At 44.0% G+C, this 27,619-nt stretch overlaps 1 protein-coding gene across 1 annotated transcript in view; it reads left to right on the plus strand.

Annotated features, from left to right (window-relative positions):
• Positions 1 to 26,340, plus strand: part of LOC149339614 (homeotic protein ultrabithorax-like) — a 107,041-nt gene extending 80,701 nt beyond the window's left edge. Inside the window, exon 3 of the mRNA XM_089548319.1 lies at positions 19,821 to 26,340. Coding sequence (XP_089404445.1) covers positions 19,821 to 20,119 — 299 coding nt within the window. The 3' untranslated portion in view covers positions 20,120 to 26,340. The remainder of the gene's footprint in view (positions 1 to 19,820) is intronic.
• Positions 26,341 to 27,619: the final 1,279 nt, after the last annotated feature.

A 27,619-nucleotide genomic window follows, 5' to 3' on the forward strand; every position in this document is an offset into this window, starting at 1 on the left:
TATTGTTGGGTGTAATGTACAGGGATGTTGGTAACCATAAAGTCATCCTTCAACGTTACTAGTTGCCCACTTCTTTCTTGTCATAAGTTGCCAGTTTTTATGATAGCGGGCAGCATGTGCTAGTAGCTACTGATCATACGAACCTAATAAGCACACACCATCTGAGCTGCTCCTAACTAAAGTAACCAACATGGAACGGCAAAATGTACCGAAACCAATATCAAAGAAATAAAGAAATCAGGAAACCAAGAACTATACGTCTGCTTTCTCTCTCTCTCTCTCTCTCTCTCTCTCTGCAGTAGAAACCATTTATGCTAAAGGGTAGGGAAATGAGGGGCTCGTTATGACATACATTTAAAAAGAAGGCAACAGTCACCGGAAGGAAGGAAACTAGAAAAATGTATTGTTTTCTTAGTTACTGATGCTGGCAATGCGAAATTAGTAGTATCAGCATTTCTTACGCCAAAGATTACTGATAAAAGCAGTTCAACATGTGCAAGGAAACTAAATATGTACAGTACAAAGCCTAACCTTTACTTTGGCTGGTTTTGATATCGAATGCTCTGGGATCGTATACACTGATCTACCGCCTCTCAGATTTACCTTCGAGGTAAAATGTGGATTTTGTGCACAAATCTTTTTCACCTGGTCTTCAAGGTGGCTCTCAATGTACTCCGATGTCTAACGCCTTTCGCTGCGCTCTACCATTTCTCATTTACGTTCACTTCACAAGAAACAAGTTCTAAATACTCGTCAGAAGATTTTAACATCGTGATCATGTTCTCCGTTTCTGTCTGGCTTTCTTCCGAAGCATCTCTAACGTAAAACACGGTCGGTCTTTGTGTTCCAATGTTTGCCTTTAGTTTCTTTTTTTTCCTCCTCGTCGCGTTCTGCGGCTAAAGTGACCGCCTAAATGCATCTACGGACACAGGATGTCCGGCAGCCAATCGCAAGCTTGCTCCAGTCCTGTCTCGCGTCGCCTATTCGCCGCTCGTTTTTCTATTCGATCTTGAAACGACCGCCTCGGTACCTACCACTGGCGCCATTGTCTATGCTGTTGGCGCGTAGTTTCGTGGATTTCCTTTTACCTCCTCTCTCAGCCACTCTCCATTTTCTTCGCTCCCTCCTCACAGCGCGAAAAACATCTCGGCCCTTCTTTGTCTGACTTCGCGTGATTCTGCCTCGGAGTCGCTCCTTTTCTCCTTTCTTCCGAGGAGGGCCCTAACTTATAACTCGGTACGGTCATAAATCCAAGTCGATATCCTTTCTGCGGCCACAGATCAGAGGACACCGACTTCGCGGAAACGTCGTCGCGATGAAATATTTCCTCGCCTTGAGTGCGCCCTCCCAAGCTCAGTAATTGCCGCTTTCCTCGAGAAACCGCCTTCAGATAAAAGAGGCGGCAGAGGAAATGCTCGGATGCTTTCCGGTTTCTTTTTTTCACTCTCTCTGTCTCTCTCTCTCTTTTTTTGTTGCAAGGGAGTTGAGAGAGGAAGCCTTCAGCGTCTCGAGTCTGACCTGTCAGGATCTGAGGGAGACTCTTGCTTAGCGAGACAATTTTTCACGTACCCGATGTGTCCTGCGTGTTGGCTGGCGCCGTCCAACGGCGCTGATCCCATCGGGTGTCACGACAGCCCTTGACAGGAGGAGAACCCTCGGTCTCGCTTTCAGCCAAGACGATCCAACCGTAGCCTAGCCAAGCCGAGCCAAGCCCTCCGGGTGCGCGCTTCGTTTCCACCTCCTCCTCCTCTTCTCAGGAATCTTTCAGGACCTGCGCTGTGAAACCGGAAACAACAAACGAAGAAAACAGAAAGGAATAAAAATGAGAGCCCAAGAAACAGGGGACAACAGACAGGAAAAAAAAGGGGGAGGGGTTCGAACTTTCGCGAGGTTCGCGCGCTCGACGCCATTGTCAGCTCAGTGTTTGGGCAAGGTTGGACGCTCCGCGGGCTTCTTGGCCGGCATCCACATGTCTTGTGCAATACTGCAGTGTATTCCTTTCACTGGTGATCCTCCTGAATGGCGACGCCGCGCGGCACCCCTTTTGACGTCACCAAATTTTGCGGGTAAATACCGAATCGACGGTTCTTTGCTTGCCTCTCTGTTGCCTCGTTGCTTCATGATTCCTGGGGTCTTAGGGAGCGGCAGAAATCCAGAAAGTGAAGGCTCTAGGTTTGGAATCGCATTTTCAAGAAACTCTTTCGGTAATGTTTTCCTCTGCCATAATGTGATAATATACTTACTTCATGTGGATTGGTATTTCACAGAGCTTTTCGGTATTATAACCAGTGTATACTAGACCACGTCGCGTACAGCTTCAAAAATGTTGATTATTCCTGATTAAGGGTAGATATGTTCTTCTACTGGCGCTACATTCATTGCTTCATCTTCAAAGCTTATTAAGGAACTGAGAACAGATGAAAGGCTAGTTCAGTCTTCGAAAGGTTTCAAGAGGGTTCACTTCGAGGTGCAGGTAACCTAAGGAGCGCAAAATATCTCTGCACGGCTCGTGTTACTCACAGTGCAGCGTTAGCCACTTTGAGGTCGCATAACGGCCGCTTGTTAGTATTTATCCTAAAACATCCCTAATCGCACTCCGTTACGAGCTAAGGCATTTTGAGCATTCAATGTGCGCGAACAGCCTCTGAAGTGGTCAGAACAACGGAAATATTTCTCCTGGACCGAAGGCTGCAACTCTCTGCACATGTGAAAACATCGGGTACCTGATATCTCCGTGTTACAAGAAAAGGCAATCTTTGAGCGCTGACTTTTTCATTTTCCTTGCTGGCTGGAACTATCTGCGATGGCTATTTCTTCCCAAGAATTTTTTTATACCACTAGCGAACTCGCGTTCGCATTATTAGTCTATGTCTTTTTTTGAATAAGCTATACAGTATTTGCATTTGCGTCCAGTGAAGATGTGCACAAGCAAGGTACATTGATGTTAACTCATGTCAGTATCTAATTACGCTCTGGTTACGAACCATAGAAGCTATCTTTTAGGGAGAAAAAGTAAAGAGAAATGTTTGTAATCGTGCCGGCGTTTCTATAGCAAATGCTAACGAAGAGATGTTAACTTGAAATGCTAAATTGATACGTTAACTTTGAGATGTGTTATGATGTTCGATACATTAACTTGAAACTAACTGGCGTTAGTTCTTGTGCCCAGTAACTCAGCCCTTTGCTACGGTGAGTTGCTGTATAAATGTCGTTCGTATAGCCAATATTCCTAAAATTCAGCCGACGTCTATACTACCTCTTGCTGCGTGAAGCTGAACATTTTCATTTGGAAAGGTGACACGATCTCGGCCGTCTTGGTTCACTACTGTAGCATTTCTAATGTGTACGTAATAATAGCAAGTGTTAAGTATGCTACCTATGTTTATCTTAGCCATTGTAGGCGACGGACTGCATTTCTCGATCTGTATTGTTAGTTAGGCACAGAGAACTAGCCTAACAGCGGAGGTGCCCAAATGGCGAAAATTTTCGATGCAATAGGATTTCTGATAAAGTTGGCTTGAAATATCGATTCTAGTGTTGAATTTTTTTCACTTCTGAAAGAATGGCGGAGAGGTCTTAAAGTTTTGATATACCTGGCTGATATCTGCCAGCACGGCAACACTGTTTGCAGTTGGAAGTGTCTGAAAACCTGCCTAACTCGAGAACGTGCATTCGGTCAGCAATTCAATGTTCACCACATTGTTTTTCATCATAACAACAGTGCTAACGTGAGAAAGAAACTACACATTGCAGCACGCACGGAGGCGATTTTCCCGATCAAGTGCGCTTGTGACGAAAAACGGTAACAAAGGAAAAATAAGTGCTTGTTGCACTCGCAAATAGCTTTGTATGTAATTCCACAACACTACTTATTGCGCAGATGTTGCAGACATTGTGAGCCTAGCAGAAACAAGTCAACTGCAGGTGTAATAACTGCATACAGTCAGATATTGTGACGCGTGCATGTTCTAAGTGACAGAATACCAAATTCTGAAATCTTGCAAAGTTACGACGACAAGAAATATTTCATTCGTATTCGCAGCATTGAATAATCGCGCATCACAAGAATGAGGACCTGTAGCACCACGACAAAGGTACCACAAAGGAAAATTTAGCGAGTCAAAATAAAATCTTGGTTGATTTATCGAAATCGGATAATCAATCGGATTGTTAATGACGATGAGTGGGATTTAAACAAATATACAGCCACTCCTTATACTAATATTATCTAGCAAAGCGGTAAAATTTGAAGAAAGAATGAAAATTTAGTGTCCGAGCTTTAACTAGAAAATGCCAACTTCAGATTATGAGCATTTTACAGACGCCGTATAAGTTGGTATATCTTCTTGCGTCTAAACTGCTTTGCCATGTTGCATAAATTTCTGTGGACTAACCAGTCAACGGGGAACGCTGAATCGACATAACACTGCTTGCTGACACGAATTGGTTGGTAACCATGACTTTCAAAAGTATCTCTGATTTCTTGCACATCTTACACTTAGCGCAAATACCTTTTCTTTAACTTCTTGTGTGTCCTTTGGTAGAAATTTAATAGGGGTGTGCGAATATTCGAAGTATTCGAATATTGAGTCGAATAATCTCCCATTCGATTCGCTGAATGACCCAAATAGTGCATGCTCAAGATTGATAAATACGAATGAACTATGTTCTCAAGTTTTCGAATAGTTTTCGAATAATTGGCAAGAAGTTCGTGTACGGCACGCCGCATAATTTTCTTTACCGACTGTTTCAAAAGAGAAGCCCACTTCCGCGCCTGACAGCATGCTGCCGAGATCAGTCTGCGCCACTGATCTCCACCTTCCACCTTGTGAAATCAGTGGTCTGCGCGGGAAAGGGGTTTCAGCGCCGCGACGCGGTCAATTAGTGAGGCATCACTCACGATGCTTACACATATGACCTCCAACACTGGGCTACGGGGCAAGGCTCAGCCAGTTTTAGCAAGTCTTTCCTTGATCTCCAATTCCGTAGGCCAATGCATATAACTCTCGTCCATTTCATGAACTGATATTTGGCGCTAGCATCTTTGCTGTCGTCGTCAGTAGGAAAAGGTAATTTTCATGTGCGTATGGGCATGACGGTCATGGAGTTTTCGTCTTGCGTTCCCTCTAGTGCAGATCGTTGTTGCCTCTTTCGACAGCTGCAGCTTTAACTTCATCTCGTTTACCTCAACTGCTTACTCTTCTCTATTTTGCATTAGTGTCTGTTTCTTTACGAATGTAAAGAAACAGATACTAATAATCATGCAAATATGCGATTCGTATTGGAGTCGGTTCGTTCACTATTCAATTCTTATTCCATTCGCCCCGCCGCGGTGGCTCAGTTGTTGTGGCGCTTGGCTGCTGGCTCTAAAGACGCGGGTTCGATCCCGGCCGCGGCGGTTGAATTTCGATGGAGGCGAAATTCTAGAGGCCCGTGTACTGTGCGATGTCAGTGCGCGTTAAAGTTGAGACCCAGGTGGTCGAAATTTCCGGAGCCCTTCACTACGGCGTCCCTCATAGCCTGAGTCGCTTTGGGACGTTAAACCCCCATAAACCATAAACCATAAACCATCTTATTCCATTCGACTATTGTAATCGTGTTCGATTCGGCAGCAAGGCTGGACTATTCGTATTCTATTCGGTTGAGGAAAAGTACTGTTCGCAAACTCCTAAAATTTAGCTGTGGGAATAGAAGTACAGATAATTTTTGTGACCCATTCAAACTTGAGTCTCCAAACAACGTCTCGCATTCTGTATTGTAGGCGCTCATAGTGTCCTGTGCTCAGATGTCTAAATGCGAAACGTGGCTTTCCGTATGTTTAAAGCAAAATATTCTCTTTTATATTCACACTGATTCTCTGCATTTTATTAGAACTCGTTTGTTGTAGGGCAAACACTGTAACTCTTTAAGAACGTAGCTCCGCTAGCTAAGCAAACTTGATTTTCGAACAGGGAGATTTCTCGAGTCCCGTCCTGTGCTTACGGCAACGGCTTACACTGTCAAACGAGTTTTCGAATGCCGAGCGAAAATATGGCAGCCTGCATGCAGATATGCATCTTCTTGGCAGCGCTATCCAAAGCTCGCAGTTTGTTTCACTCAGAATTGCTCGAGTCATTGGTGCGCCCATGGTGGCGGTACACACACACACGCGCACGCAGTGTATGTGCACACACACACACACACACACACACACACACACACACACACACACACACACACACACACACACACACACACACACACACACACACACACACACACACACACACACACACACACACACACACACACACACACACAAATATATATATATATATATAGACAGAGAGAGCATACGTGTGTGTGTGCTTGTGTGTGCGAAATTTATGCCCCTTTTATGACTTGTTATTGTATTTAACTACGACTCGGCGCCTTTGATCTCATACGGCCGTGTTCATTTGCAGCGAAGATCATTTCTACCTTTGGCCTCTTTCCGTATCCCACTTTAAGATGTTGTTCAAAGAATGCAGGCAACAAAAGGAGCATTATATAGCGCTCTTAAATGCCTCATAAAAGCTGGAAAATATTTTGTTAAAGAAACGTAGCCAGCGGAAAGTGAGCAAGTATACAGTCGGGCATAGCCTTACATTATGCTGTTGCTGGAATTCTTAACGCAGCGGCGGCAGTACCTTGATATATAGCTGTCGCGAATTTTGTGTTTCTTTGGGCTCGTCTTAGTACTAGGAATTTTGTTCGTTGTCTGCATGATTTACAAGGGCCGTATATTTCCCTAACATCGCGAAAGAGTTCGCGTTGTATATCATCTGCTCTGGGTCGGGAAAGGCATGAATGTTCTGTTTCTATGACTACGTATCTTTCGGCAATATTGAATTTGAGTCCGGCTATTCGAGAACGTTAACCTCTGCCTACGCTGTGCTATTGTTTTAAATCATCTTATGCTTTTTGGAAAGAATGCGTCAGGACATGCTCCGCTTTTAAGTCCACTGGTATTCGCTTTAGAATCGGTATCTACTACGCCCTGTTTATGGGCATTGCACTCGGAGAGCAGAACGGTTACACGTAATATTCAGATGCGAAAGTTTTCGTATTTTCTTATACGAAAAATTCATTATAGTTTCATCTAAATGATGCGAATACATTCAAATATTGGTTTGCTGGGTGCAGTCTTCTGGAAAGTTGTATGATGCGAGAAATACTGTACTATAAATATACTGTGGTAGGCCTGGCCCTAATGAAAATCAGGGATCAAGAAGAAGAAAAAAACCACGCTGAAATCACTGCTAGTTTTGCATGAAAAAATGTCCTCACAGTAAATCCTCGCTGCTATGGTCGACAAGGGGAACGTTATTTTAGGTTGCGTCCCTGAGATCTGCATGCATTCATTTATCAATTTCCAACTTTTAGTGATCCGAGAGCTCACACTTACGGAGAATGGTTTTTCTGTGCGCTGTAAAATCATATTGTTGTGCATATGATAATTCCAAGCAATTTTCTTATCTCTACTCCATACGCCGTGTCGTTGTTGGTTTCTGTGCATAGTGTAGCGGTTCTAACTTAAACTTGGGTAGGTCTGCTGCGTTCGGTTTGCTTGCAAAGAATGCAAAAAAGGTAATCGAAATCTTTACTTTTTTCTATGTCATCTGACATCATTCCTAAAAGCAACCATATATCACTCTAATACTGACATGAACGCTTCGTCACTGCCCGTGGTGACGAGACTGTTGTTTACTGGAAACATTTATCTTTAACAAAGCATATACTCAGTGATGTAGAGAGGAGATTTGTGGACGTTTCTTGTGTCCCACAAAAGAGTGCTATGCTGAGCGTACAGATTAAAAGTTGTCAAAGAAACGCTCATGTCTACTACAGCTCTAATTTCGGACCGGATTGTGCATAGATGAGTTCGTTTTCAAATAAAGCATTCTTCTAATTTTCTCGCCTCGTGCAGATTTTATAGCTGTCGGGTTAAATACGTCATCTACCCACGGCACCCTTACTGAAATTAGTTTGGTCAGGTTGATGTGAGTTTAACGTCCCAAAACGACTCAGGCTATGAGGGACGCTGTAGTGAAGGGCTCCGGAAATTTCGGCCACCTGGGGTGCTTTAACATGCTCAGACACCGTACCGTACACGGGCCTCTAGAATTTCGCTTCTATCGAAAATTCGACCGCCGCGGCCGGGATCGAACCCACGTCTTTCGCCTCACCCAAATTGTAGCTTGCCAGTCCAAAAGATGACGGTACCAGCCCCGTATCGAAGGGGTGGCCCGAGAGAGCCCCTACTCCTGCCCCCCCCCCCCCCTAACCTGGATTCCTCCCGAAAAAACTCCTGCCTACATGCCTAGGAAATACCTACCGTGTAAAAATTCGCAGATATCCGGACCCATTTCGAAGCACTCCCGAGTTAAATTTTGATGACTGTTGTCTCTTTGAGCTTTCGTCATTCGAAGATTGTCTCTTGCCCTCAAGGCGAGTTCTAAAAATGCCCCCGACCTTCCACCGCCAGAACATTAGCGTTGAAGCTGACATCTTTCTGATATCGCTGTATGAAGCGTTGCCCAATGCTAACGACACCCGCTTCTGACCATTTTGTGCTTTTAGAATGGCAGCTGCGATGGAATCGCTTTGCAAAGTTATGTCAGGGCAGGTTTAAAACGGCTGATCAGATATACGTATAGGGATGGTAATAGAAATTATAATTTAAGAGGAAATAATTAAAAACCAGCCAGCCGAAATCTAATTTTGTACAAATTTATCTGATGCAACCTGATGTAATCATGTCGCGGTTCGTTGTCCTTATATATAAAAACTTCCTAGCAAAAAAAAAAGCGACGTTTGAAATGATTTTCTTAAGACTGCAAAATATTAATGCCAGCGAGCTCTCTCTTATTCACTACCTAATGTCAAACTCGAGAGAGATCACCCTATTTTTACCTGACCCGACCTGAAAGATTAACATCCGAAACGGAACTCTATAATTTGCTAAAATATATTTCACCACCCAAAACAAAGATTAAACAAAAGAAGACAAAGTAAAGCGTGTTATTTTATGTACTGCTAGCTTTATTTAGTGTCAGTTATCTTCGCAAAAGAAAAATTACAATAGGTAACTCATTAGCAAGATGTTTCTTGGCCCGATCACAATCCTGAGAAATATACCTTCTTGGAGGCTTTCTCTAAATAAAGAAATACTCACTAAATCCGAATGCGTTACTTTAGTATAATGTTGGTGGTGTTTACAGCTTACTGCGTTCCTCAGCAAATGTATTGCTCTCATTCGTGCTATTTTTAAGCCTGGCGATGGGCTTACCCATTCCATTTGAGGCACGCACAGTCAGGCTTTAGAAATGAAACGCTAAAAGCGCCTGTGTACAAAAAAAAATGTTTTACCCCTACACCCTCAGATGAGTAAGCCTGATTCATGTTTCTGGAGAAAGGGTCTACCGAAATACATATTCATAAACATGTTGTTAAAGAATATGCCGTAAAAGTAGAAACTACGGCATATTCGTGTTTGCGTTTCTTTCCAGTCTGACTCTACAAATCGTTGTACCTAGCATCCCATCAACTATGAACAAGAATCGGATCAGTCAGTTTTTTTGCTGGGGTCTTTAGTGAACAGTTGAACGCATTCTTGTGTCATTACGGTCATGTAGGCGCCTGCCCCTGCCGCCTCTTGATTGAACAGGGGCAGGGGACAATTAGGCTTAGTGCTCGGTTGATAAAATCTTTCTGGTATCTGGATACGGAGGAAATATATGCCGAATAGAATATAATTCTTATATAGGTTTAATCTCAACTTTTTTTTTGACAAGTGGAGGTTGTGTGATAATCGAAAATCGATTATTCAGGTTCCCTTCTGACACCTGTATGAATGCTGGATACTTCTTAAATTTTGTGTCTTAAGTTCTTATTTGACAACTATGGAGTGCAGATAGTTGGGTAAGGATGGTAATATAAGGAGATCAATTACATTATTTTGAACACACGTGCATGAGAGTATATTTGGGGTCTTCCGTGAGTGAATGTCACACAGTCACTTAAGAGGGTATTTACGTCGCCACGAAAGTACTGAGCATTTCAGCTATATATAAAGGCACATTCACTGCAGATAGTATTTTACACCGCTGTTTCTCGTGCCAATGAAGTCTTTATGAAATTCACAATTTCGAGGGATCTCACAAGCCCTTTAAAATGATTCCTTTTACTGTGTATAAAAATTCAACTTACGTTGTCCGAGACCTGAACTGTTTCAAAGCTATTTTGAAGTCATTATGTTTTCGTCATTCTTTAAGTTAACCTCTAATAACCGATCATTCTAGATCATGGATCGTTCAAATATTTTCGGCAATTAAGCTTCCAAATTTCCGGGCACATGATGCTGGCTTCAGCGTTTCTCTCACAGCACATGTAAATGCGCAGTTGCGGCGCGCACAGTCCTTGGATTTCAAGCCTTACTCTTTCTTAGAAATTAACCATTTTGGCAGTGCTCATCAACCATTTGGGCAGTGCTCATCAAGCTCACACCTACCAGACTCCGGAAACAAATCTTTATCACCACATTAGAGTTGTGCATTTATAAAAAAGAGGGTTTTAGAATAGGGTACTCAAACTTAGAATCCCCCTATTCGCGCGCCGTATGCCGGTACTGCGGCGTGTACTCGCGAGAACGTTAAAATGGACGCCAGCCGCATGTGGATTGCGTTAGCCCCTTGCAGCGTCACTGCATCTTAAAAGTGGAACGCTATATTACAAATCCGCAAATAGAGTTTAGTTGCACTTTCATTTAAGTCATTATAAACTAAATGCGCTGATTAATAATAAAAAACGTATTGCGTGAAATTTGTAGCCTAGTACCTGTTTTATAAATTAGCACCACCAACCTGTCCGAACATCCCGCGGTTTCAGACGTCGTGCCTTTACGGAAACGAAATAACGCGTGTTCGCTAAGCCTAGCAGCTGTACATATCCCAAATCAGTCTTAAATTAAATTTGCGCCATTTTTTCGCTGGAATTTTGTGCTACGGGTTTCTTCTTAAATTGAAAGCTTCGTGCAGCATTTATTTTCTGCGAACAAGGGACACACGGAAGCGGGGAAGACAAATTGGCTGTGATGCAGACGGCCCCTGCTTTGAAGGACGCCGTCATGCTGCCCGGCCCTGTCCGGCTTTAGGGGACCACGCTATTTTGCCGGTTTTAAGTTAGCGTCACCCGCTAACCAAAACACCCTATTATGGGCATCTGCGTTCTGTGCATACGCACTGGCGAGCCGCTATTGCCTTATACCCAGCAGTAGGGACACCCCATTCTAAATCTAATGCCGTGCAAATGAAATCTTCTACCTCTTGGCATGTTGAGAACGTTGACACATTAATTACTCTGTATTCTTGGCGTGAGGACTCGAATATAGCTTAAGGTTTGTGGATGCCCTAAAGTCCTATTTACTTATATAATAAGAGAGTAATTGCGCACTCTGATCTACCCAAGCAGAGCCGTACTTGTACAAAGGGAAGCTATACAGCTTTCTCATAAACTTCGTAGTTAAAGGAAAATTCGTCCTGGTTCGGGGTTAGAACCCGTAACCACCGCTTCACCGGAGCAGTCGCTCTACCAACTGACCTAACCGGGCCGACAAGCATATGGTAGCGCGAGAGCGAATTGACCAACAACTTGAAGTGTGAACAGCGTTAATCCACCTTGGGTGATTCCCCTAAACATTGGATTAACACCGCTCCTTCTTCGAGTCATTGATCAATTCGCTCTTTTCCTACCATATGCTAGATGTCCCGGCTAGCTCAATTGGTAGAGCCTCTGCACCGGTGGACCCGAGTTCGAACCCCGGGCCAGGCGAATTTTTCTGAGAAAGCTCCATAGCTTTCCTTTGTAGCCGTATGGCGGCGCTTGGGTGATTGCCAATGAGTAATTACTCCCGTATTACAAACTTAAACAACCTTGGGGGATTCCCCGAAACATATCACCAACAGTGTTTGCTTTCTCTTTTACGTCCATGGTGGCGGAATATACACACGTCCTATTTGCATCTAATGCGGCATAGATATTAAACCAAGGTAGAAAGCAGTATGCACGCTATGCTATGCCGTGTGTCACTTTTTTTTTAGAATTCACGCCGTAATCTGCAAATTCTTGCAGCTGTTCCCTATTCGCGGCAGGGTGAAAGGCATATGAATTGTGGCATTTGTTTAGACAAGCTGCTACATGGCCGGCACTCCGATAGGCAGTTTTTAAGTGTTTATTGTCTTATTAATAAAATGACACCGGCGCACTACAGTACTTGGGGTTTGGAAATAACCACCAGATGAGTGACTAGTGAACATGTTGTTCAACAGGCTTATGCTGTAGCCCAGCAAGGTCAATTTTTTATTTCATTTTATTCATGTTCACAATACGATATTACAAAATAACCTCAAAATTTAGCGCATCTTTCCAGATCCAGGGAAATATGGGGCTGCATAATGTATACAAAGAGAAATATAGGATGTCGTATAATGGTATTCGTTACCCCGTATACCTATACGAAATATGAGGGAAGGTCCAGAAGTCTTTACACTTGGGCACTAAATTTTGCTGCATGAGTCTCTCCTTGTCTTCTCAAGCTTTAGAAGGATGTTTCTATTTTATTTTCGAGGAATGTTTGCTCCACTGTGCCTTTCCGTATAAACATCCTGACTTGCTCCCTGTGACAATTGTGAGCCCCCCCCCCCCCCCCCCCCCCCCCCCCCGCCTTCTTTGTGGAAAACTGTATAATTCCTCAAAAATGAGGACTCTTTGTCACCGTGAACAGAAATTATAACGAATTGCAAGTGTTACAAAGGTGTAATTTTTTAGTACGCCATGAGAAATAAATCTTTCACGTTACGAAATGCACTGACGTTAGTTCGAATACGTCGACAAATATTTAATGAATCGACTTTATTTTAGTACATTTCCAATTCTTTTATCAGCCAAAGCCTACAAAATTTTGTACCTCTCCTCGTTTTGAGCATACAAAGCAGCAGCATACACAGAAATATTTTATCAGTGAAAAATATTCAAAAACTTTCCCCGCATATTTATAGCGAAAATGCGAACGCATTGTAAAAAAGCTTGTCACCTAACTGCTTGGAGCCCGCAAACTCGCGTCAATTCTAACTTCTTGACGTAAGAAATTTCAGTTTTAAAATTAGAACTGCAGATTGCCCGAGATCACATGCACAGTATGTCGTTTATTGTACAGATGATTAGACACTGAAAGCGCCCTCAAACCACGAATCCGCCCAATCTGTCTTGATAGTTATTTTAGTCCTCACTGGGATAGGTAGTACTTCTCGGAGGGCCACACTTGAACGTCGTTGCCCCCATCCGTGGTTCATTTTGGCCTGTTGTCGCCAGTCTTCTTTATGGAAATATTCTGTGCGCTGTCAACGGGCCCATGTTTCGAAAACACATAACCGCGAGAAGTTTTTACTTCAATCTACGATCTAACAGATACGGCCTAATGTGGTACCGTACGAAAATCGCAGATAGTTTATCATCCTGATTTGCGGTCAGAGCTGCTACTTTGTGCCGCAATCTTGAATTTTTTTCTATTGGGCTCGAATGTATATCCCAACCGCATTGTGATCATATAGGGCTCTATGCATATGTACAGGTCCTTAGATGACTTTAGCAAGGGGTGTTGTGCTTACTGAGCACTACTTTACCAAAGCAAGCAGGTTAAAGAACTACATGCGTACGCTGGGCTAAGCAGTTTTATTTATATAAAATATACAAATATTTTTTTCCAGGAATATACACGGGCGAAAAATAATTCAGTGTGATTGATAGCTGCTGGAATAACTAACTTTTGCAAGAAATATGCACTGATGCACTTTATTTTTTCCACAATCCCTATTCGAACTTAGCGTAACTAACCATAACTGCAGCTTTACCTCTTTTGCGGTTCTCTAAGCATTTTTAGTGCTTGACGTAGCAATGTTTCATATTTCTTGAACGTAAATGACGATCTTTTTTTACATGCTGCCAGATTTGAATTAAGCGCGTGCGCAAATGCTTTTGAAGGGTGCGTTGAGGGCGCTGTTATTTTTCTCGCCATGCATTCTTGGAAGAGATAACCAAAAAGAAGGCGCTCCTTTGGAGGCCCGTTGAAGCGTGCTCGCGTCCTTTCCTCTTTTCACTCCGGCGAGCAAAAATTTAGTCCGTGACTTTTTTCTCTACTGGGGCATCTCCTACTCGAGCAATACCCGGCCGCGCTCTTAAATTTGGGAAGGCACGTCGACGAGGTGGCATAACGCGTTGACACGGTAATAAACTATTTACCGAGTCAATAGGTGCGTCGGCGGGGGAGAACGTACGAGGCAGCGTGGCCGTGACAAAGTGCCACCGGTTCTGCCCGCGGCGCAGTTGTGTTGCGCTTGAATTAGGATTTACGGCCTCGGCGCGCAGGTGGTGGGCCCGGGGCTGGGACTCCGCGGCGGCTGCCTTCCCTAAATCCGACTGCGTCCCCGCGCGCTTGCCGTGTTTGCCTGACGCGCGCCATCGATTCCGCATAGCCGCTGTCGGTTTACTTAATATGCCTCCGTAGTGAGCAGCAGCAGACATTGAGAATGTTTTGATTGTTCGAACTCCTTCAGTAAGCATCGTGACTGGGGTGCAGAATGATCGGAGCTTTTCTTTTCTCTTGTGCAACTATTCTTGCGTTATGTGATAGCTACGTCCTCAGCGATCTTATTCTACAACTGTCTTCTTAGCAGCTAATCAAGTGCTGTCGCTCGCTGGAACGTACGTCGACTTTACCAGTTACGCGGATTAGGAATATAGGGACCAGATAGTTTTCGCTAGCTTTCCCTCGACAGTGGACAGGGTGCGGGTTCTTATCTGTGACGTTTTCGCCGTCATAGTTGGCAATGCAGGGAGATAGCTGCGGAGTGCTGTCCTTGGCTGGCAACCCTGGGAGAAACAAAAAGAAACAATGATTAATTGATTATTTCTGAAAAGCAAATTGCAGTTTTTTCTATGAACACGTCTAAGTCATGAAAGGAATAAGGAATAATAAAAGCCAACTGGAATGCAACGACGGCAATAAATGGGACACAAGGAGGACAATAATGCTCCTTACTGATTATTTCTTTGGTCACGTCCTGTTACGCATAGAAGTTCACTTTGTGCGTCAGGCTGATGATAATGGGAAAATCTGTCTGCGGTGCGACAGATTTGAGGTTTAAAACTTTGCCCCATGGAAACTACGAGTAAAAGTTGTCCGACATCTATATTTGGAACGCTTTGTGAGAGGAAATGATCAACCGGAAACGAAAAGATGTGATATAATAATGGTTGGACTGGGGGGGGGGGGGGGGGGTCTTGTATGTCACGAAAAAAAAATGAAAAGTTGCTCCAAAAGACACTTCATTCTTTCGCTGAGACCACGAGGAAGGCTTACGTACAGTTTATATCGCTGTTGAATTGGTCCTTACTTAAGATTTCTACTGTTCTGTTCCTAGAAACATTCGAAAGGCGTTAAATACAGATATTCTTGTCATTTTGTTTTTCGCCTCGCCTGTTGAAGTGCTCTGTCGTCGCATATATCTCACAATTTCTCACTACGTCCCACAGCCGTTGTTTCCTTTGTGCGTCTAACTGACTTGTTGCCGTGTAGCTCCCACGTGCTCGTTTCGACAAATTCGCAGCGCGCTTTATTGGACACATTTTTTTTCTTCGATAGGAGAGCCTCAGCTTATTTGCTTGAACGTATATCCAGGCTATGCTTTATTCCACGCTGCAGGTAGTATTTGCTGCCCTGTACCTCAATGCGGAGTTTTAATATTTCCATTAAAAAAAAAACTAAAAACAGAGCTTTCTGGAATTATGTCGGCACTGAGAATAGCATTCATTTTAGTGTTTGTTTCTGACGTGAACGAAAAACGCCGTGAAATTTGGAATGCACGGGGTTATTTACAGTGTACTGTTCACGAAACTATGCATTCGTCGGTAAAACTCTTCCCTGAAGTTCTTTTTTTTTTTACACGTCCGAACTCTGCGAACGCGGTGCTAGCGTTCTGGCTAATTTGTATCTAGAGGCTTTATCTCTCCGCGTTTATTGAGTGCTTCTGCAAAACAATGATTCTAAACTTAGGCAGGCTTCTTCGGAGTTTCCTCCGAAGAGCTGCTTCGTGCAAGTTCAGGATTCTTGGATATCTGTTTTAATTGTGAGGCAACATGTGTAATATAATAAGGTACTGTTTTGGAGATATTTAAGGTAATGGTTCATTTTTCCTATGCGCATCAAATTCGTTTTTTTTTTTTAGTTTGTTCATCGCTCTCATCAAGTAGTTATGACTGCCGTAGCAAGCCAATGGGAAACGTTTTTCACGATAGCAAGAACGTTAATACCAAACAAAAGAAAACGCAATCCTGCCGAGGGGAGATCTGGGAATATATCGATTTTTATAGTGAAATGTAACGACATATGAAAAAATCCCGTTCATAAAGTCTTTCCCGTTGAAAAATCTGCTTGCCGAAAATTGCTGCGCATGTAAATTTGGAGAGTGAATTTCTTAAGCGACCTTTCGAACGAAACTGCTATCTTACTGGCATATATTTGTGCATACGTTTAAGCGCGCTTGCTAATGGTTTCAACCTCTTCCGAGGCTGTTGTACTGCCTCATTTCTTCGTGTGGTGTGCGGTAAATCGAATCACTTCTGGTACATATTTGCATCGTATTTATTTTGCATCCATAAAACCTTAAAAGCGCCGGTGGACACGTTATCTTCGTGTGCACTGCTTAAACTTGTGAAATCTTCGACGTTTCTCCACTTATCTTCTGTCAATATATCGTCGTATTCGGTGGAGATATTCAGTAAAACAAGTGCATTATAGTTTGATTTCTTTGTTGTAAAATGCACAGTCCCTGGTCAGTTGGGCAGCTTAATATGAAAATCGTGCAGCAAAGAAGTTCTTGCTGCAACGAATTATTTTTCTGCCCCTGCGAGCTTTCATACAATTCAAAGCATTGATCTCTATCTCTCGCGAAGTATTTTGATTAAATAGTACTGCAGCAAGGAACGTTTCTGTAGTAGCGGTCCGCAACTTTCCTTTACGCCTAAGAATAACTGAAAACTAGAAATCTCTTACACCTGTCGTGCCTACTCTCTGTGAGCGCATTCATAATGTCGAGAGGATGGCAGAATGGCAACGAGGCGCCAGGCTGGCAGACGAGCGTCCCCTTTACTGTCGATAGTCATGCACTGCTGATAACCATGCACAAGGTGTTGAACGTACAACCAAGCAGAAGTTGTGGGCCACACGTCCAGTTTGAAGCACTGAATTTAGCATTATTGATGTATTTCGCTCGAGTCCATATAATGTACGTCTCATAGAAAATAGGGGACAGTCTGCACTGTTCTATTTCCGCTGTGAAGACGTTCCTGCCATAGCAAGAAAACATTACCGTTCTTGATGATGTCGCTACTCCGCGGTGAACTGTGTCTGTTTCAGGCATGGATGCAATAGCGTAAACACCTCAGAGCTTGAGCGTTACTTCTATATTAAGTAAGGAAGGACTGAAGTGCTTGTCATCCCCGCGCCTTTTTTTTTTTTTTTTGTTCTTGTGAAGCGTCTCTGGCGAGGCTAAAAGAAACTCGTTCACGATCACGAGTTTCCATTACACCTACATTCGTCACCTTCGTTGACAGCGGCTTTTATGCTGCTGTTCGCCCGAAGCGTGCAATTCATACTCCTGTCAGACGAGCAGCTCAAACAACTTTGAGAATCAAGTCTGTTTATTCAAAGGCGCGCGGTGCGCTGCCACGCAGAATAAATGACATATGATTCCCTCAAAAGGCCTCGGAGGTGAAGGTTTTTGCACCGACACCCTTCAAGCGGAAAGGGGCAGCTTTCGAATAGATACGATTGCAGCGCCATCCAAAGGAAAAAAACAAAAAGTATTTTGCAGTAGGAACGAAAACGAAGGGAAACCTAAGCAGCTGATGATGTTCTAAAGTCTTGTATAACCGTAAAAAAAAAAAAGCAAGCTTGCATAGGTTTGCTTTGTCGACATGTGTTCATTTCTCTTCCCAAATTTATAATCTGCGTAAAAATGTAGCCGCGAAATTGAGAGTTCATGGTATTTAGTAGCGAAAACAAATATGGTTACGGGTGAGCGAGGCTGTCAACACTTTTCTGTCTGAGACGGTCACGACAGAATAAATGAGATACTCCGCTTGAGTTTTTAAACCGACTTGCGATACCTTACATCAGGGACGTTGCCAGGACTTTTTTTTTCAGGAGAGGCTCATGGCAATGACTTGTATCGAGTTTGAGGGAGAGGGCTTGGATACGTTCGGCCTTGCATACAGAGAGGGCTGCTAGCAAAGTTGCTCTAAGGCTAGTTGGTTGACGCTTATTCTTGGTATAAAGCCACCAGAACGGGGCAGGACACGAAAGATGTGGATGGGAAGATGCTCCGCTCCCAACAGTTCAACAACTCTTCGACCTTGTTACGTATACCTGTATCGCTTTGCATGACATTCAGAGTTGCGTAGTTTATGCGATTGTATTAAAGAATGTGAAAGGAGCAAATCAAAAGAAAATGGACATCGCCAACACATACCAACGTGAATTGTGAGCCTTCGCTGACTATGTCTAATCCCCATAAAAAAAGTGCTGTGGACACCAGTGCAATGATAATATAATACGTCTGAAGGGAACCTGGTTTTAGTTACGAAGAAAGTCGGTATTGTACGTCGGTTTCAAAGCTGTAGATTGCGTGCATTCGAAATAAAGTATGTCGCTTAACGCATATTTGTATCAAGGATAGATGTATTGTTCGAACCGATGTCAACCTTAACTCCATGTAACTGGAAGGCATTTAGCAGCCATCAGAATGACGAAACGCGAAATCTACGGTCAAGGTTTTTTGTCATTTTTGTTGTTCTGCATTCACATTGATCGGAATATAGTAATGTCTCAGTGCTTGCTTAGATTTTCAGTACACGGTGATTTTACATGCTTGTGCAACAAGTGGAAATGACTTGTTGGCGGGGAAGTCGCACAACGTTTATGAGTACAGTTCGTGTTATTATGCTTTAGAATGGCGGGTAGTGTGTTGCTTTCACATGGATAAAACTTATTATTGTGTATCTGTCAGCGTGTTATTGAAGCAGTGAGCACCTAGGCAGTTCTTTGTGAGAGGGCGAAAAGTCCATGAAACTGATCGCCAGTAACTACTTTACACTAACAGTGTGATTGTTTCATCAAATAAAAGATACTATTGTAATGATGAATTTGTTGTTGGCTTAACGAAAATTAAATATCTGCATGTTGACAGGCTCTGGTCAAGAAATGTGTCGAATTCATACAGCCTTTTTTTTTTACCTTATATGTGATTTACAATGGGAAGTGCCCTACCGCGAGATTACTGCACATCGTGCAACTTTTGTCATTTTCTCTATATTTGAAACTGTGCTAGTTTTTGTAGGTTTGAGAGGTTTTCCTTGCAGAATTTTAATCTGAGCACTTGTCGGTAGCGACCACAGTGTCAGTTTACTGCTTCAAGTTAAACTTCTATTGCCAGTATCTTTTTCCGCCAGCTGGTTTAACATTAATGCTGTTTCTGACGAGGGAATAGCTGGAGGGATGCACAATGCCTTAGTGAGTTCCAAGGCGGGCGCATCATTCTCTCTTCGTTGCACATATACACACACAAGCACGCACACACACAGTGTACTGTATACAGAGGTGACAGGTGTGTGCGTGTATACCTATAGACATCAGCAGCATGTCTCACAGGCTGTGTCCGTTGTCTTTTCTCTCCCCGTGTCTGCAGGTGCCAGCGGCTTGCGTCGCCGAGGCCGCCAGACCTACACCCGCTACCAGACCTTGGAGCTGGAGAAAGAGTTCCACACCAACCACTACCTGACGCGGCGGCGGAGGATTGAAATGGCGCACGCCCTGTGTCTCACCGAGCGCCAGATCAAGATCTGGTTCCAGAACCGCCGCATGAAGCTCAAGAAGGAGATCCAGGCCATCAAGGAGCTCAACGAGCAGGAACGCCAGGCCCAGGCAGCCAAGGCGCAGCAGGCGGCGGCCGCGCAGGCTTCGGGCGACGCCGGCGGCAAAACGTAAGATCCGACCGGTCTCTCACCTCCTCCTCCTTGCCCCCCAACCTGGAGGGAAAGGAACAGACAGCAGCGACTTGCCCTCCAACCCTTTGTAGACAGGCGGCAACCGTACTACTACTACTACTACACCACACTACTACTACTACTGCAGCAGCGGGCGAGCGCGCTCCTCGCGAAGCCCATGGCTGTGTCGCCCCCTCTTCCCGCCGCTGGTCCTCGCGTACATGTACGCTCGCGCGTAATGTGCGGCGCCGTCCCGCGCCGCGTAGAGTGCGTACATAGCTGCGTTGTCGCGCTGCACGGGCGCCGTGTGTGTCTGTGCGCGCGGCCACCACGCCGCACGGGTAACGTCGACGGCAATGGCGCGCACTTTCGCGAGGTGTCCGTCATTATCGCGTTTGTCTGTCGGCTGGCACACGTCCCTATACAGCGAGTCCCGTGAGAAAGAAGAGCGCGAAAGTGCGTCGCCGTCGAAGCGAGGAAAGTTTGGACTCTGTTGTTCGGCCCGCTCCCTCCCTCTACTTTTTTTTTTTGTTTTACAGTGTGCGCTCCTTTTTTTTTCTTTTTTTTAACGGTGGTGCGTGTTGCATCTGAGGCATCTCCAAGCCGCAAGACTGGAAGCTCGGATTGAACCAAGACGTTTGACAGAAGCGCCTGTCGTCGGCGTTTGGAAGACGTATTTCCGTGCGCCCGTCGTTTTTGTCTCGATAAAGTCTCACGGACACGCCCTCGACATCAGTGGCGACGGAACGTTCGCCATGGAGGAACACTTGTGCAGCTTGCCCGACGCTATACCAAGGCCGAGACTCTTTTGCTCTTTTTTTTTTCTTTTTGTCTTACAACTTAGTTTCACATGATGTGTTTGTCGACCTGCACCTGCATCGATTGCTGCGTGTGTGTGTTTTGAGGCTTCACGAGTGCAAGAGTTGGAAAAGGTGTGCGCACAGGACGGAGCAGAGTTCAACCACATGGAGCGAAAGGTGGATATCACTGTCCGCCCGCGACACCACCTGTGGCAAGGCGCGGATGCTCTAAAAACTGTGTTGTGACTCTTTGATCTCCTCGGTTGTACTGTCAAGGGCGATGCGCGATGACAAGATTTACGGCTCTCCATTCCTAACCAGTGTTTTTTCACAGGAAGGACTTATCGTTTCTTTTTGTTTCGCCTTGTTGCCAACTGAGCCTGGGAGATTTTTTTCTTTCTTTTGTTTTTTTTTTTGCTCACATTAACTTGTGGAGCCTGGTGCGTCTTAGTTGCCATTTCTAAACATGGCACCGCCAAAAATACGTAGAACCTGAGATATACGTTGCTTTGAGCATCCCATTGCAAGCGTTTGTTAAGGGACCCGTGAGAGGACAACGTATTTCTGGAGTGACGTAGGAGGCTCTGGATAACTGCTTACGTAGGTTTAGTCACTGATGTCGATAATAAAGAAATATGGCACAAGGCCGACCAGACATTTCAATATCAGTGCGTTTTCGCGCCTAAACTCCGAAAATGACTTACGAATAAACAGTCAAAGAAGTTGATAGCGTTGTGCAATCAGAAGCCATGTGCTAATCATGAAAATGGTTGAGAGATCAAAGCCAGCGACAATGAAAAATACATGCGCTACGTCGTTCTCGTTCGAAATTGACATTGCAGTCGATCGCCTTCTACGCCCTCCATTTGTACGTTTCTTCTCGCAAATCCTCTTGAGCGTGGCGCTTGTCACCAAAACGTATTCGCAGTGCAAAGTCCTTCCGCCCTGTTGACGGCAATGTGCATTCATGCAACCTTCTAGATATACGTAAAACAATCTTCTACGCCGAATACCGAGCATACGTGACGTTGGGGTATTGTAACAGTGTACAGATGGCATATTTCTGGTGCACTGATCTATTTACATATTGTTCGACCTGCGTAAAATTATTTAGAGTGCTTGGAACTGGTACGTGCATTTCCTCTCATATACGTATACACTCGCAGCAACCTTTTCTGCGAATAATGCTGTGTCGTCAAAGGAATTTATTTGCCTCATATCACTGCGTTTCACGTTGCAAGGAACGCTTTCAAGTGATTCTTCAACGAGAGACAACTCTGTGACTTTTAGCCGCTAATATGTGGTATTCTTGGTACGTTGTTGAGAGGCAGATACCTTTGCAGTGGATTTCAGATGTGCGGTTTGAGCTCGAACTGGCAAAAAGGTACTTGATCAGCTCCCTGACTTGAGATTTGCGGCTTTCGTTTAGTACTTACATTGTAATCTTTCTGTGAAAAAAAAAGCACTGCGTAAAGAAGTTAGTCTGACAAGCAAATATAGACTACTCTGTGTGCGAGGTTAAATTCACAGCAGCAAGCTTCCATCACTTTTAAAAAATTTTTTGAGATCCAGCCAGTACGCAGACCGTTGTTTCAAGGTTTTTAATAGAAACGAAAGGCTTGTCAAAGATTGGAGGTGTGAACAGGTATTTTTTTTTCATATTCTACGTCCAGAAATGGTCAGCTTCGACAAATGGGAAGCGAAAGAAACCCTGTAGATATTCCTCCCTGCACGACTTGCGATGGAAGTTAATGTGACCACGTATTGGTCAAACCTTCGCGCGTGTTTCGCAAGCGACTTTCTTGTTTCTGACGTATGTCTGTACTTTTCTGGCATTGTGTGTTGTCTAGTGTAGTTGTTGTTCTTTTGGTGGTTCCGTCATCTATACAAGAACACCTTGTGTACACAAACACTCTGAGGCACATCTACAGACACGTTCTTAATTCGCATGTACACGAGGAAGGCATCAGAATGTAAACCATCATGAAAGAAATTCGAGAACGCACATGACAAGACGCCGCAACCTTTTGCATTTGATTTGCCAAACATCTTTTATCTGTTTAATAGCAGCAAGATCGTTCATAAAGCATTATATTTTGCTAACAGGAAAAAGTTAAATCTGGTTAACATTATACCTTTCGCTACTACTGGTAGCCTTGAATGAAGTCAAAATTGGAAATGCGCATGTCATTTTGGAGGCCACCCGGCTCTTTCAGAGAAAGATAATAGACACCTTTAGCATACCGAGTACCGGTTACCGTTACCGGTACCGGAGTACCGGGAGCCCGCGCGCAGCCAATGCGCATGCGCAAATCGTCTTGACGGCGCTAGATGGCGCCACGTACCCGGCAGCTGCGCGCGCGCCTGCAGCATCGGGACCAATCAGCGCGCGCTCAGCGGAGGTGGGCTGGCTCCCGGTACCCCGGTAACGGTAACAGTAACACGGTATACTGTGTGCTAAAGGTGTCCAATATTCGACGTACGTGACTGCCCCGAGCAAAACCTAAACCTAGGCTTTGTTCTTCATCGAGCGAATCGTTAAGAAATATGTCACGTTAGATGTACAATCTGAGATATTTTCTACCAAGTGCTCCTCTCAGCAATCTGTCTCTGTCCTTATTTCGAATTCATTGAGTATGGTTGAAGTGTTTCATGCTGAACGATGCTAAACGTTTATGAAGCCGTCGTAGTTTCTTCAGTGAAGAAACTTTGCTGCGCACATTACTGGCGTGTCAAGAAACGAACCACACTAAAGCCTTTCTTGGCACATCTCGTTTTAGGAACGAGAATAGTGCCGGTTTTTATTGCGAGTATTAAATCGATCTGCTTAAACATTTCAAACGCACAGTGTTTGACGACAAATTTGGACTTATTTTATGAGGTCAGACTTAGTTATATTATGTCCACTATCCCTTTTGAAGCAGAAACACAGGCCTGATACTCTCATCTGCCTTGTAAATTCGTGCTTTGCTACAAATTTATTTCTCAGTGTTAAATTATACCAGCGTTGGCTTTCTCACCTTGCCACATAGTCGTGTAAGCCGTGTTTTTTTTTTCATTATTGCAGCACGACGTATTCATTCTGCTCTTGTCAGTCGTAGCCTTGTTCACTGCTGACAGTCGTGCTGGGATGTCTATAAACCGACACTATGTGTTCTTGCACATGCGTTTGCACAATTTTAATTTTTAATCTGATATGAGTGTTATAATAAGAGTTTTCTTTGTAGGCGTTAGCCAGTTACAAACAATAAGGGAACACTGCGAGCATAGGTAAATACTATGGTGTTTATTTTGAAAGCACGGTTTCACTTGCTTTTTTGCTTTGTTTCTTTTTTTTTGCTGCAGCATCAGTAAGAGAGTAGAAAGGAGCCCATCAATACAAAATCGCTGCTTTGTAAAGGATTCAAATACCGCAGCTAGAATCGAATGAGTACATTTTATTCTCTGATCTCTGACAGATACGTACATCATATTCACAGTTGACACATACCGGTTATACGTAAGCACCGTAGATCCCGAAATCCTGTGCCTTCGCTGGGCTATCGGGGCAAAAGAGAAAGAGGATTGGAAGATGTATGTGTATTCGCAAACATTCCATTGCATTATTCACAACTCGCGCGAGCGTCACATTAGATTTTTCTAAGCCCACCTTTAATTTAAGCTTGATCATGAGTCGTCTCCAAAGCTTGCTAGCATATTCTGTGCGTTCTGAATTTCACAAAACCGTGCGTGTATCAATGGGCAGTCCTTAAGTAACGCTTTATTACATCCGGTCGTTCACTGCTCGAAGGGCTTGAGTGTTCGGGATGATTCTATTCATGGTGTTGCTACGTCTCAAACTTGAGACGGAGCTGAAGTCACTACGTGCACAAAATGTCTATGTCTGATTCGAAGGAAGTGACGAGGAAAATAAGGGAATACTTCGCACACAACTGTGTGTTTGACATCTTGAGAGTTCTGAACATTTGTGAATCACAGAGAAGTAAATTTCTGGGTTGCATTAAAATCTGAACTACTCAAATTAGGACAGAAAAACTGTTCTCACTCTCGGTTATGTACGTTGGCTAATAATAGCTTTTATATTATAAGTCCACGGAGAGGCATAAAGACCAGGTTTGTCGCACAAGTAGGATTTTCGATTATAATGAGTAACCACGCCACATCATGTTTTCCTGTGCGTATCGAAAAAAATGTTTACAGAGTTGTGAACAGAATGTACATGCAGATGTTTTTTTTTTTTTTCACGTAGTATTGGGTATGCATTTCATCGATGACTGCAGAGTGACGCCCGTGTGTACCTACTTAGTTCTGTGAAATCAGAGAAGACAAAATTTGTGAACAACCAGCAGGTTATAAAAGCCGTCGTCAGCACTAGAGGAGGCTCTCCCAGAGAATTCTGTACATCTCTTTCAAATTTCTGCCGACGATTGCAGAGGTATTGCGCTGGACACTCTGTACTCAGCTGTGAATACCTTTGTTGAGGCCAGCCATGATGCCTATTTTACGGGCCACACATGGACTCTCACATGCCAGCTTGTGTTTCCTTGCACATTCAAGTGATCTCTTGTGTTTGCTCTCCTGATTTTTGTGGCCACCTGTTGTTCCTTATCTACCACGTCTTTGTAGTGAAGCGTTTGAGTGCTTGTTTCTTGTTTTCACTTCCTTGCATACTTAAGAACCTCGAGTACCCGAATTTTCGCAGCGTCGCAGCGGAGTGAAACGCTGTGGTTGTTCTCTTGAGTGTTTGACTCCTTTGCTTTTTGATGTTAGTCACATAAGTGTGCGGAATATACGTGTATGTAATACCAATATACGTAAAATTGCAAGAACAAAAGCAAGGGAAAAGAAACAAAAGACTTGTTCAGTCGCCGCTGCACATTCGAGTCTATTCAGAAAGGAAGCTAAAAAGACCACTCTAGCTTTATAAGCGGCACGCAACCAGTTGTGATTGCTCACTATACGTAAACAGAACAGATTGTTGTATAAACTTAGCCGCAAACCTATTTTGAAATTTATATACTGATATACTATATTTATACATCTAGACGTGTCGTACATCTAAAGTCACATTTCTTTTAGTTGACACTTCGGGCGACGCAGTCGCCGTTGGCCCTACACAACATATACGTAATCGCGTTCGGATGAGCCAAAAAAAAAAAAGTGTTGCGAAAGCCACCCACCGCGTTCTATGTTTTTTTGTGAGTTCATAACGAGTGTGGTTTTGAGCGTTGTTTTCACCGCGGGTGTTTGTTTTTCTGTACAGAGCAGGTGTTCATACTGTTAGTGACATCTATGTTCGCCTCATTATGAATTGCCATGTAATTATGCCATGTCTCTCTTTTATTTTTTTTCGTTTTCATTTGCGTGATGTGATGTGTGACTCGATGAAGGAATACAAATCTGGATTACATCACACTGAAAAGCTCCCTTGTCGTGTCTTTCTTGATTCTATGTTTCAAACACGCACGCATATTCGTGTTTCGAACCACACAAACTCCACACTTGAATGTCGGCGCAGCTCGCCGACTGAAACAGTACAGATATCTACGAGATCTATACCAGATGCTCATACCGGCCAAGACACTTCGCGAAGAAATGGAATATCACTCTCGATTACAGCGTAACTCGTTTGCGCACATCATGCACATGCGCATGGGTCTACTGAGGACATTCTTGCAATGTTGCTAAAGCTTTCAAGCCTTGTAGAACGGCTTTCTTGTCCTCTCTATGTGACATCTCCTGGAATCAAGAGCTCTGTAGTGATGTACGCTACACTGTTTGTAGTAGTGTGTATGACAGTATTTCCGTATCTTCTTTCGTTAAGTATCGTCGGAACGATCCTTTATTAACACCTCTTTTTTTTTTCAAACTGTGGATCACTTGGTGCGACAGAGTTAAAACATAATTCCACGACTTCAGCTTCTGTCGTGCAAGGAGCGAAACTAGTTTGTCAAAAAATGACAAGGTACAGAACTCCGCCGACCAACACGTGGTAGAAAATGTTTGTCTTTAGTGCTGTTCTACCTGTCTTTCGCGCTGTTTATTTCTTCAATATGGCACCGTACTAACTCGCGCAGCTGACTTTTCTTCTGCAATACACTGCAGACGATCAAATAATGCTCTGTCTTACTTTGATGCCTGTTGCTTTATGCCTGTCTGTTGACCAATTTATGGGCGTGGTGGGTGTAAGCGTAAAGTGTGGGCTATATTGCTCGGATATTATACTGAACACGGATCTAGGAACGTTCAATAAGTCAAGCATGCAATCGCGTGTCTTATTAACAGCAAAGCTGGCCAACGTGCAACGATCGTTATAGGCACGAGAACCGTTATAAGCGGGCCCCGTGTGACTCAAGCATCTTCACAATTGCGCTGGATACTCATTTTTCTTTGTAAGACCGATTCCTAGAGCTCCGTGCGCCGGAAATTACCTCCTTCCTCGGCTCTCCCGATTACAAACGAAAAAGAAAAAAAGAGAAGCACGAAACGAAAGAATGAAGGGTAGCACACCGATCGTGTCCATCACATCCGGCGAGCCATTTCCGGTGTCACGCACCGACTGGCGACGAACCCATTCCCTTTTGGAGGCGCGCGAATACCAACGGCCTTGCGCGGTTCGTCACAGCCGCGCGTCTGCCTTTTGCCGCGTCACGTATGCCGCGTTGCTGGCTCCCTTTGCGGCTTCGCTTTGCCCGTACGCC

Source organism: Amblyomma mixtum, chromosome 6, assembly GCF_055824585.1.
Source record: "Amblyomma mixtum isolate Tamu chromosome 6, ASM5582458v1, whole genome shotgun sequence".
Taxonomy (NCBI): domain Eukaryota; kingdom Metazoa; phylum Arthropoda; class Arachnida; order Ixodida; family Ixodidae; genus Amblyomma; species Amblyomma mixtum.